General features: G+C 41.0%; 1 protein-coding gene across 2 annotated transcripts in view; it reads left to right on the top strand.

The window, feature by feature from the left end:
• The window catches only part of abcc12 (ATP-binding cassette, sub-family C (CFTR/MRP), member 12), a 20,106-nt gene extending 9,754 nt beyond the window's left edge, over positions 1–10,352 (top strand). For both annotated transcript variants that reach the window (XM_046032309.1, XM_046032310.1), the window contains exons 9-31: positions 879–1,027; positions 1,347–1,454; positions 1,842–2,060; positions 2,146–2,217; positions 2,444–2,568; positions 3,289–3,361; positions 3,689–3,892; positions 4,077–4,211; positions 4,566–4,659; positions 5,188–5,238; positions 5,959–6,051; positions 6,166–6,269; positions 6,442–6,609; positions 6,835–7,061; positions 7,408–7,545; positions 7,768–7,957; positions 8,050–8,139; positions 8,361–8,550; positions 8,699–8,858; positions 8,936–9,014; positions 9,230–9,343; positions 9,530–9,694; positions 9,769–10,352. In XM_046032309.1, the coding sequence (XP_045888265.1) occupies positions 879–1,027; positions 1,347–1,454; positions 1,842–2,060; positions 2,146–2,217; positions 2,444–2,568; positions 3,289–3,361; positions 3,689–3,892; positions 4,077–4,211; positions 4,566–4,659; positions 5,188–5,238; positions 5,959–6,051; positions 6,166–6,269; positions 6,442–6,609; positions 6,835–7,061; positions 7,408–7,545; positions 7,768–7,957; positions 8,050–8,139; positions 8,361–8,550; positions 8,699–8,858; positions 8,936–9,014; positions 9,230–9,343; positions 9,530–9,694; positions 9,769–9,861 (3,041 nt within the window). In that variant the 3' untranslated portion in view covers positions 9,862–10,352. The remainder of the gene's footprint in view (positions 1–878; positions 1,028–1,346; positions 1,455–1,841; positions 2,061–2,145; positions 2,218–2,443; positions 2,569–3,288; positions 3,362–3,688; positions 3,893–4,076; positions 4,212–4,565; positions 4,660–5,187; positions 5,239–5,958; positions 6,052–6,165; positions 6,270–6,441; positions 6,610–6,834; positions 7,062–7,407; positions 7,546–7,767; positions 7,958–8,049; positions 8,140–8,360; positions 8,551–8,698; positions 8,859–8,935; positions 9,015–9,229; positions 9,344–9,529; positions 9,695–9,768) is intronic.
• The last annotated feature ends 1,469 nt before the right edge of the window (positions 10,353–11,821 follow it).

The raw sequence follows: 11,821 nt of genomic DNA, 5'->3' as shown, positions 1-11,821 counted from the left end.
CCGTTTCTTTTGTAACTGTGGTCCCAGCTGCCTTCAGTTGATTCATCAGTTCCCCCCCTTGTGGTTTTGGGATGATTCCTCACCGTTCGCATGATCAGGGACACCCCACGAGGCGAGATCTTGTGTGGAGGCCCAGACCGAGGGAGGTTGGCGGTGGTGTGGTGCTTCTTCCATTTCCTGATAACTGCACCGACAGTTGATCTTTTCTCTCCAAGTTGCTTTCCGATTCTCTTGTAGCCCATCCCAGCCTTGTGCAGATCAACAATCTTGTCCCTGATGTCCGTAGAAAGCTCTTTGGTCTTGCCCATGGTGGTGATGTTGGATGCTGGTTGTTTGGGTGTTGACAGGTGTCTTTTATACAGGTAACAAGGTGAGTCAGGTGTATTTGATGTAGATAATTTGTTGGGATTGGGGCTGTGTCTTAAAGAAAGACTAACTGGCTTGTAGGAGCCAGAATACTTGCTGTTTGGTAGGGGGTCAAATACTTGTTTTTCCTCATCAGATGGTTATCAGTTTTCATAAATTCATATGATGTGATTTTCTGGAATTTTCTTTGGGATTCTGTCTTTCACTGTTAGAATGTACATATGATTAAAATTGTAGATTGTCGCATTCTTTGTAAGTGGGCAAACCTGCAAAATCAGCAAGGGGTCAAATACTTATTTCCCCCACTGTAGAATAGTCTCCTTGTGTACAGTAGAGGCAAAACAAGTATCAGGAGGTGTGCCTTTGCTTGTACCAGTCCAGTTTAGCTTCATATCTGACCACTTTGTTCCCATTTCAAGAACTTTCCCGTTTGTTTATGGGTTGGAAAAGAGTTTACGAAGAGTAAAAAAACATGAACAACTTCTCCACATGTGATGATGTCTCTCTTATAGGCTTAAGGAAAAGTGAGAAGAAACATCTGCAGAGGGTCAGTTACGTCCAGAATGCCAATACCAGCATAACCAGCATCATCCCCACCCTCGCCACCGTTTTCACCTTCATCGTACACACTTTGTTGGGCATAAGTCTCAACACAGCTGATGTGAGTACCATTGCAGTGCAGTACACGTAGTGCAAAAACCTTTGCCTTCACTGTGTGAATGAAATAGTTATTAGAGGTATTTTTCTCTTTCCAACTGCAGCATGTGTGGGTCTGAGAACAATATGCGTTTAGATGACTATCTTTCAGTTTTGTCGGCAGTTATTCATGATAAATGCAAATTCTTCCTTTGTTGGTGTGTGGTCGCTCTAAACTGGTGCTGGCCAATAGAGCGTTGTTGTCCATTTTAAAACAATATATGGCCTTGTCAGTGTTGTATTGTGTGAGATAGTGTTTCAGTATCATTCTTTGTTATTACCAGGCCTTTACCACCATCGCCATCTTCAACTCCTTGAGGTTCTGCCTGGCTATGCTACCCCTGTCTGTAAAGTCCTTGGCTGATGCTGCTGTGTCAGTAGCACGACTGAGGGTAAACTCTTCTCTTTGTGTCATGCTCAGCAGTGATGGCAACAGTTGTTATTATTATTATTATTATTATTAGAATGCAGAATCACAAGTTATACTGTATGTATTCATAAAAGTATCGTACCAGATAAAAGTTTGTTACTTCATTGTATTTCTATGTTTTGTTTTTTCCATTATGCAGTCTGAGGCATTTCTCCCTCTGTGTGTGTGTGTGTGTGTGTGTGTGTGTGCGTGCGTGCGTGCGTGTGTGTGTGTGTTTAGGGTTTGTCACTACAACTTGAAATGCTAGCGTTTGTTGTATTTATCACTGTTGTGGATCTCATTCAGTGCTTTAAAATCTCAATTTTAAAAACATGAACAAACTCATGAATGCAACGTGTGGCTGTTTCAGAAAATATTGCTGCTGCAGAATCCAGAGTCCTACCTGATGCAGAGGAAAGACAGTGACTCGGCCATAGTGATGAAAAACGCTACACTTTCCTGGACCAAACCAGAGAGACAGCCAGACATCATACCCAGCTCATCCAATGGGGTGGAGGGACACAAAGTGGACGAGATGAGGACTGAAACCTTGCCAACACTGAGAAACATTTCCTTCACACTGCCTAAGGTGTGCTTTACCACTGATAATGGTAAAGGGGCTAAATTAGATTGGGTTAAAGGTAAACATATATTCTCTGTGTTATTTCCTGAAGGGAAACCTGCTTGGTGTCTGTGGGAACGTGGGGAGTGGAAAGACATCACTGATCTCCAGCATTTTGGAACAGGTTGGCTCCTCCTTAGTATCCAGGTTGTCTTTTTTGTCCTTTAGGACATCATGTTTTTATTGGTTGTTCCATTTTACTGTTTTAATTTCCCCTATTCTGTTCTGCAAAGGCATGCACAATGATGCTCCTTATTTACATTACAGTGTGTTATCGCTAAACAAAATTTAACTGATGCTATGTAACATACAGCTTTTCTCATGGTCGTCTGCTCATTTTTATATTTTAGATGCACCTTCTGCAGGGCTCCATCATAGCCAATGGGACATTTGCCTACGTTTCCCAGCAAGCTTGGATATTCCATGGAACTGTTCAAGAAAACATCCTGATGGGCGAATCTTTTGACCAGGCCAAGTAACTGATCACTTAACCCACTTGTCACTAATTATAAGTAACTGATAAATATGACCTTTGAACATGGAAACAACAAAGGAGGTCTCATTAACAAAGGGGATACCATACCATATGTTAATATGTTACCACTGTTCCTCATTACTCTGACACAGACTATTAAAACAAAGCTTGAATGGGTCTTCCCTTTGCGGAGTCAAATGTTTAACTAGGAAAAAGCTCCTCTTATCTTCTCAGAGTTCACATCTGGCAAGGTAGTTAAACAAAAATAGAGGTCACCTCCGTTATAAGACACAATTATCATTGTGAAGTTGCTGCCTGGGATGGTGACACTGCTGACCTGTGCACAGAATTTTTATGAGTCATTAAACTGCTCTATATGTGGTTAGGCCTTTACCTTTGCTGTAATCACCAGTATGCATTACGTACTGTTGGAAAAGTTAACATATCCTTGATCCTAGCAGTGTTTTCCCAAATACTGCATTTCTGAGCCTTGTATTTTGACTTTAAATTTTTCATGTGCAGAAATAGTCAAATAAGAAGTAGGCAGCGAGTTTGCTCTTACATTACTGCTCATGAACTACCAGGGACCTATGTCTGAGAAAACCAGTTCCAAGCATTGTTAATGTGCCTTGAGTGATTAAACTACTCTCAACTCTTCAACATGACTCTTTTGAATACAGTGTACTTGGCTTTCACTGACCTTTAGGTCTTACTCCACAGATACAACAGAGCTCTGGATGTCTGTAGCCTCAGAGCTGACCTGAAAATCCTCCCATATGGTGATCAAACTGAGGTAGGAGCTCACTGTTATTATAATAGTAATTGATATTAATACAACAATTTATTTAATGGCACCTTTCATGGCACTCAAGATTTAAGCATAACCAAATCTGTGACTCATTTTGTTGAACTCAATTTGAGTTTAATTAAAGCTGTGAGTACTTGGCTGTCTTCACTGTCAGCTTCTTCATGCATTCACCCTCTCTTTCTTTGCATAGATATGTTCTATCTTTATTTATTCTACATTAATGTACATTAGTTAAAAGTGAAAAGTGGATTTTCAGATATACTACACTCTGTGGCCAGTGTTCTTGACAGCGTTCTGCTGTTTTGTTGGCAGATTGGAGAGCGAGGGCTGAATCTGTCAGGGGGGCAGAAGCAGAGGATCAGCCTGGCCAGAGCCATCTACTCCAATAAGGACATCTTTCTCCTTGACGATCCGCTATCTGCTGTTGACGCCCATGTGGGGAAACACATTTTTGAAGAATGTGTTAAGAAGGAGCTCCAGGGCAAATCTGTCATACTGGTTACACACCAGCTCCAGGTGGGAAGATAGACCCAGTTTAATTCTTTAACAGAAAGTGAATCCTAAAGAGCTCAGTTATTAAACATGATGCTTCTCAGTCAAATTTGCAAACTTGTCAATAGCACATTTTTGTAAGTCAGTCTAGATAAGAGCGTCTGCCAAATGCGATAAATGTGTGGTTGTCCTCGCTTGTGTCCTTCAGTATCTGGAGTTCTGTGATGACATTTTGGTTCTGGAGGATGGCGAGCTGCTGGAGGCCGGCAACCACCAGGCCCTGATGAAAGCCAATGGACGCTACACTCAGCTCATCAACAACTATCAGATGGAACAGTCCAAAGTAAAAAAACAAACCTCCTGTACAGTATAAACCTCAGATTAACTGTAGCTCCGCTATTCTCACCATATCTTGTTTAACTATCTGTAAAAGCTTTCCACCAGCTCTTTATTGTTTTACTAGCTGAAAAACAATAAACAAAATAGATGTCTGTAAAACAAAGGAATGTGTTCCATAATTTCTCACATCAACTGGAAATAATTGTCTTTCAGTATTGTTGCTACATGTAAGCTGTAACTCAAATATTGAGAGATGACAGAGGTTTAGAGAAGGCAGTAACAACATAACGGTTTATCATCTACTTTGCTGTCTTACATTTTCAACTTGTTTCACTGTGTTTTCACTTATCCTTTAAAGACTCAAAAAGAGGAGGAAGGGTCAACCCAAGATGCTGCCCAGCTGAAGGAGGTTGAGCTAAGAGACTGCACTGACAACGGGATAGTGAACCCAGGTATGGAAACCAGGAAAGATGTTTTGTTAATCTGAAATGGATTACAGTAAATTGGATCATTTCTGATACCTTGATTATTAATAGAGAGCATAAAATGAATGAAAATAAGGCTTGAGTTTGTTAAAGCATTTATTAAGACACACCAGTAAGAAGTGTAGCACATTCAGTAGTAACTGGTAGAAATGGATCCCTGAAAGCAGTTTAGAGTCAGAAGGTAGACGAATAGTATTAAAGGTGCAACGTGTTTCTTTACTTTAGTACAATTCTCTGTTAAATAAAGTTTCATAGATCATTGATTACAAAATGTAGGCTTATAAAAGAGCCAATATATAACTAGGAGGAGGGGAAAGGTAGTGCCAGAAGGTGCCGAGGTCAATAAGCACAAAGCTCTGTGACACATTAGCAGACACTGCAACAAACCTGCAATTCTCTCACTGTCAATATACTGTCAGTGTGCCTTTATAAGAGTCTGCTGTAGAGAGATGACAAGAATTGATTCTGTCATATATATTCTGTGCTTCCTTTCAGCATTTGACATGTCAGATGAAAAGGACGATGGAACGACAGATGGCCAGAAACGTAAGTGTATAAACTCTTTAAGTTGTACTTCTGATGTTGGTGCAGGATCATCCAGTTCAGCTGTAATATCCAGCAATTTCCAACCAAAACCCGACAATCTGACATTCACACCCATTTATCACAGAGGCCAGATATGCAGAGTCGAGAAAGTAAGCAGGGTTCGAACTTCTCTCTCAAGATCTCTATATTCAGTCTTTACAGTTTGGAACAACAATAAACAGTTTTGCCGTCAGACACCAGTGGTTCTCAAAGTTTTTCACGTCAAGGACCCCTAAACTGACACAAATTAGACCACGCACCCCATTGGTAAGATTTTGTTCCAGGATCGCCCATCTGATAGGATTTTGCTGTTTAAATGTTTTATTACAGAAAGTGTATAAAAACCCATGGCCAAAATACTCACACGTTGTGTCACTGTATTACGTATGCATGGAATAAAGGCGAAAATAAATGATTTCCCTTTTTGATGGGGATCCCCTGGAAACCCCTCAAGGAATGCCACTCTGAGAACCAGTGGTGTAGACAGCTATTAGTTTATATCCTAAACCATAGGTCTGGGTGATTGGATCTTCAGTGAAGCTAGTTTACATTTACAACTATATTTTGTGATATTCTTGTTCTATAGTAGCATAATCCAATTAGTCAGGACAAAGACTGATGCAAACGGGAGTCACTTTAATTGTGCCATGATTCTATTAAATCCTTTTCTTCCCCTTTAAGCTGCCGACGATGATCAGCTGGTCAGTCAGGAGTCCTCCACAGAAGGTTCCGTCTCCTGGAAAGTCTACCGGCAATACTGCCAGGCAGCCGGAGGTCTGATACAGCACACACACACACACATACATTGGTATGACTCTATGCAATAATACACAATTCACAGATGCACCACCCGGCTGATGATTGTTTGCTGTGACTGTGTTGCTCCAGGCTACATCGTCACCTTCCTCACCATCCTGAACATCGTCCTGATGATTGGATCCACAGCCTTCAGTAACTGGTGGCTCAGTTACTGGCTGGGGAAAGGCAATGGGGTGAGAACAATATCTCTTTTTCTCTCACTCGCACTCTCTCGCTGTATGATGACAGTATTACACAATAGCACAAACATCATTTTTGTAGTTGAAACAAACAGAGTGATCAATTCTCTCCCTGATCTCCACTAACTTCATATATTTTCTCTTTTTTTCTCGGTCACCCAATAAGACTTTAGCCCAGGGAAACATCTCAGAAAACCCCAAACTGCACTTCTACCAGCTTATTTATGGCGTGATGGTGGTTGTCATGCTGATACTTGCCGTCATCAAATGCTTCGTCTACACTCGGGTCACCTTGAATGCTGCCTGCAAACTCCACGACACCATGTTCAAGAACGTACTGTGGAACGGCTGATCCCCAGCCATTTATATACCATCAAACTTTACAATTATAATCGTAGATAACCCTGTTTACTTGACCATGTAAAATATCAAAAATCTGTGAAAAACCTATCTTATAATGTGTTTGGTGTTTAAAAGTTATGACTTCTTTCAGACCTGGTAGAAGCCACAGTAACGTGCTGTAGCTACACACTGAGCAGCTGATTTTTTCCTTTCTCAGATTATCGCCAGTCCCACGAGTTTCTTTGACACGACGCCAACAGGCCGCATTCTCAACCGCTTCTCCAAAGATCAAGAGGAGGTGGACACAGTGCTCCCCCTGCACATGGACCCTTTCCTGCAGTTTTGTCTGCTGGTCACCTTCACCATTATCATCATATCGTCTGTCTTCCCCCTCCTGCTGATAGCTGTGGTTGTTATTGGAGCTTTGTTCACCCTCATTCTCTTGTGAGTTATTAGCAGTTATGTCTAACCTTGATAAAAATTTATTTATGCGGGGACTGTTGGAAAACAGGATTGTAGCAATTCACAATCTGGTGTTGTTCCTAATCTTATTGATTACACCAGGGGTTTTCAAAGTCTGGGACTGTGGGTCAGACATAGCTTGGGTAAAGGCGCACCCCTGGGCTCCATACAGCTTTGACCACCTCTTGATTACACATTTAGTGAATTATTAATAGCATTCATGTAATTTGCAAGATTTATATTTTCACTTAAGTTCTTTTAAAAGCAGGTGCATGAATGGACGGTAAAGAGTTGTTTAATTAAGGAATACTGACTGATTTCTCTGCAGCATGTTCCAGAGGAGTATCCGTCAGATGAAGAAGATGGAGAACATCAGTCGCTCTCCCTGCATCTCTCTTACCACCTCTACCCTGCAGGGCCTCAGCACCATCCATGCCTACAACATTAGAGACAGACACATAAAACTGTAAGATCCCAGAATTCCTTAACATGAAATGTTTTTGTTTTCTGACATTTCAGGCTCTGTTTTAAATATTCTTCGCTCTACATTTGTGCAGTGTAGAAGTAGCACCTGATATTTTAGTCACAGTGTCTCTGATCCTGTTCTGCATTGTGGAAGCTGTTTTATTGATCATCAGCTTAATGCAGTATGTTCTCAAACCCTTGCTTGTCCTTTGTCATGTTGTAGATTCAAGTCACTGAATGACATCAATTCCAACCACTTCTTACTGTTTTTCTGTGGGACACGTTGGCTCTCCTTCTGGCTGGACTTCATGGCCTCGACCATGACCCTTTTGGTGGCTCTGTTCGTGGTGCTCAGCGGCGATGCAGTCATCAGTCCGGCTTTGAAAGGCTTGGCCATGTCCTACACCATACAGGTAAACGTATGAACGTTTAGTTTATTTTGTTAATGTACATCAATAGCATCTGAAATATGTGTGTTTACAGACTGTGTTTACGTGTTGCCCAGTTGACAGGCATGCTTCAATACGTAGTGAGGGAGGCGACGGAGGTGGAGGCAAGGTTCAACTCAGTGGAACGGCTGCAGGAGTACATCACGGTCAGACTCTGCCTCAGAAAAATAGTGACTGTTTATACACGGGATTCCTCCATTCCCTCAATCCATCCATTTCTCCTGGCCTTCTGTCCATTAAACTACTCAAGAAGAGCACTTGCTAAAGCTATTTGTGCTTTTTACCAAAGAGGCCATAGATTTTCACTAAGCAGTCATCAGTGACCCTCCTAACCTGTACCTAAAAGAAATTGCTATTTATTGTACAGGGTTGTAAGTCTGAGGCCCCCAGACATATAAAGGATGCTCACGTCCCAGAGGACTGGCCAAAGAGTGGAACCATCACCTTCCAGGACTACAAGATGAGATACAGAGAGAATACACCGGTTGTCCTGAATGGGCTCAATTTCACCATCCGAGCTGGAGAGAAGCTGGGCATTGTGGGAAGGACAGGCTCTGGTAAGAACCTAACTGACTGAAGAATATTTAAGTGTGTATATATACAGTAAATAACTAATTATCATTTAATTGAATCTACATATTCATGAACATATTGTGACAACAGTTGGAATCTTCAGCTACTCTGCTCTGCGCTTTGTGTCTGTAGGGAAGTCCTCTTTAGGCGTGGCTCTGTTCAGACTGGTGGAGCCGGCAGCAGGAACCATTCTGATAGATGGAGTGGATATTATGGCCATTGGTCTGCAGGATCTGCGTAGTAAATTGTCTATCATCCCTCAGGATCCTGTGCTTTTTATTGGCACAGTCAGGTAATCTTAACTCCACTGAGCTTTATGTTCACACACACAGAGGCTAAGCAGCTGTAATAATTTGTGTTTGCCTACAGGTACAACCTTGACCCCTTCAATAACCACACCGATGAGGAGATCTGGGCGGCGCTGGAGAAGACCTACATGAAGGACTCGGTATGTTAGCAGTATAATAACATTTATCCGGACCAAATCTTGTCAGCCAGTGCACTGCCTTTGTCTTTATTCCAGCAATTTTCATAGATACTTTCTAAAGGATTTTGTCATTTTGCAATTTAATGGGCTGTTTGATCACTGCCAATCTAGGTCAGTCTCAGAAGTGGTAACAGCAGTAGGAAATGTATGCTATGAGTGCTATTTTGTTTCTTCAGATCTCAAGATTGGAGGGGAATCTACAGGCACAGGTGCTGGAGAATGGAGAGAACTTCTCTGTAGGAGAAAGACAACTGATGTGTATGGCTAGAGCACTGCTCCGCAACTCCAAGGTTTGTGCATTTGCATAATTTACCCCACCATCCTCTTCTCATTTATCATATCATAACTATTCTCAGTCGGCCTTTTCTGCTCTCGTATCAGTCTGTACAGCTGTCTCTACCCTATACCATCCTAACTCTGTCCCTTTCTAGCCAAGCTCTTCATCCACACTAACTGTCCCTTATGTTATCCAACAGATCATTCTTTTGGATGAGGCAACAGCATCCATCGATGCAGAGACTGACACCTTGATCCAGAACACCATCAAAGAGGCCTTCCGGGACTGCACCATGCTCACCATCGCCCATCGTATCAACACTGTGATGCACGCAGATCGTATTCTGGTCATGGACAATGGAGAGGTAACCACAAATACACAAAGATAAAGTTTGACTGAGCCTTAACCTAGACTTACAATAAGTGTTCTGTCCCACAGGCAGCAGAGTTAGATCATCCAGATGTGCTGAAGCAAAGACCAGACTCTCTGTTCTCTTCACTCCTGGCGGCTGCTAACACTATGAACACCTGAACCACAGAGTCCCTGTGACACCACTGCACCACATTATAATAGTTACTAATTTACACCACCATATTGTAATCAGCATTCTGTAATCTGGACTGGTGTGCTTGTAACAGGTTAAACCGAACAGCAGAGCTGTAGTTTAATGTTAATGTAGAACAAGACAACATTTGTGTTTTTCACCTTTCAAACTGTGTAAATAGCGATGTATTTATCTCTCCTCTCTGCTGAAACAAATTCATGGACGTTGGTCTTTCACAGTTTTTTTGTATAGCAGTGGATATGATCTGTCTATTTAAATTATATTATTTATTGATTTTTTGTCTTTATTTGCCACTTACAAACCACTACATGTGAAGTAATATGCACAATATATTTTGTAATATCTTTTGAATTGTGTCATAATGAAGGAGTGTATAGCATAGACAATTTAGCTTGTGTAGCATAACTGAATATATAATATAATACAGGCAGTGTTGTTGCTGACACAAAGACTTGTAATAAATAACCACATAAATAAAAGTTTCAGTTACACTGTGTGCTTTTTGCTGTAATAAATTACACATTTTGCTTTTCTTTATTTCCTATGTCAAATTTTCAATCATAATATTAGTTTTGTATGTAATAATTAGAGCCTAGAATAGCCCATTGCTTATTTTTACAGGCTGCCCATTTTGCATAACAGTTTGTTTTTCTCACCGATTGACCCACCACCCCCTATCTGCTTCAGTGAAACCATTAGGAAATGCTGATTGAAGGGGTTGCTAATGCACTGTATTTTATAAATCCGTGGATTTCTTGGAGGATCAGTTCATAGAGAAAGTTTGCTACTACAGTTGTGGCTACAGTTCAAAATAGAATTTCACATATATGGGAATCAAATCCAGCCAGCTACTTATGACAAAGATGGTTTTCTGCTGTGAAATCCAGTTAAGGCATGACATTCCTTTCAGCTGTGGTTATTGTGTTTTAGTGGTGAGGTCTTATCCCCAGCCTGCCCTTTCAATCCCTCCTTTATTTCCTCACTCTCCATATTCACCTTCCACTCGTGATAAAAACGATAGGGATGAACATTATACATATTAAGATATATAATATAAACATGCTCGTCACATAATAAAGTTACATTGACTGCATTTAGCCAACGTGCTACATCGGCATTGGCTCACCTGCCGCTTTTCAGTAACTAACATTACTATTTGTGTATCTTTAACCCAGTGGTTCTCAAGATTTTGAGCATTAAAGACTTAATTTCCTGCATTCTGGTGAAGATTTCTGTTCCAATTGATGGTGGAAATGTCAAGGGGAAACACAAAATTCAGTTGGCAGGTGATAATTCAAAATATAAAAATATAATAGAATATAATGTAGTGAAGCCCTGTAGGATAAGCGGTTGACGATGGATGGATGGATAATGTAGTGAAGCTCTCAGGCATTCTTTATTGCTTTTAAATATTTTTCTCCTGTAGATCCAGGTTGCGAACTACGGGGGAGGCAGGGGGAACATAACGCCCCTTAATAAGACATCAGCTCCCCTAAAAGCATGATTTGTAATATTTTGGGGGGTCTCTATATTGACATCATGCTTTATTGACATTCATTTCTATATTTCTCTATCATCATGCGTAAAATTAGGAGCATGCTCTCTCCAGCCAGAGGGAACACCTGCAGTCCATATTGACTAGGCAGCTGCGTGCTAGCCTCGAAAACCCATCTGTATTCTAACATTAACTTAGTTCTCCTTATTGGCTAGGATCCTTACATCAGGCATGTGATTGGCAAAGGGCAAATAAGCAGGAAAATATAATAATAATAATAATACATTTTATTTAAGGCGCCTTTCTTGGCACTCAAGGACACCGTACAGGGATGCAAAGACATTTAAAAGCAGCAAAACTAAGAACATTAAAACAAGCTAAAAGCAAAGAATTTACATCAAATGAGGTAGGCAGTTTTAAACAGATGTGTT

Source organism: Micropterus dolomieu, linkage group LG20 (assembly GCF_021292245.1).
Source record: "Micropterus dolomieu isolate WLL.071019.BEF.003 ecotype Adirondacks linkage group LG20, ASM2129224v1, whole genome shotgun sequence".
NCBI lineage: Eukaryota > Metazoa > Chordata > Actinopteri > Centrarchiformes > Centrarchidae > Micropterus > Micropterus dolomieu.
Note: the sequence above shows the minus strand (reverse complement) of the source record. Positions and strands in the feature narration are given on the sequence as shown.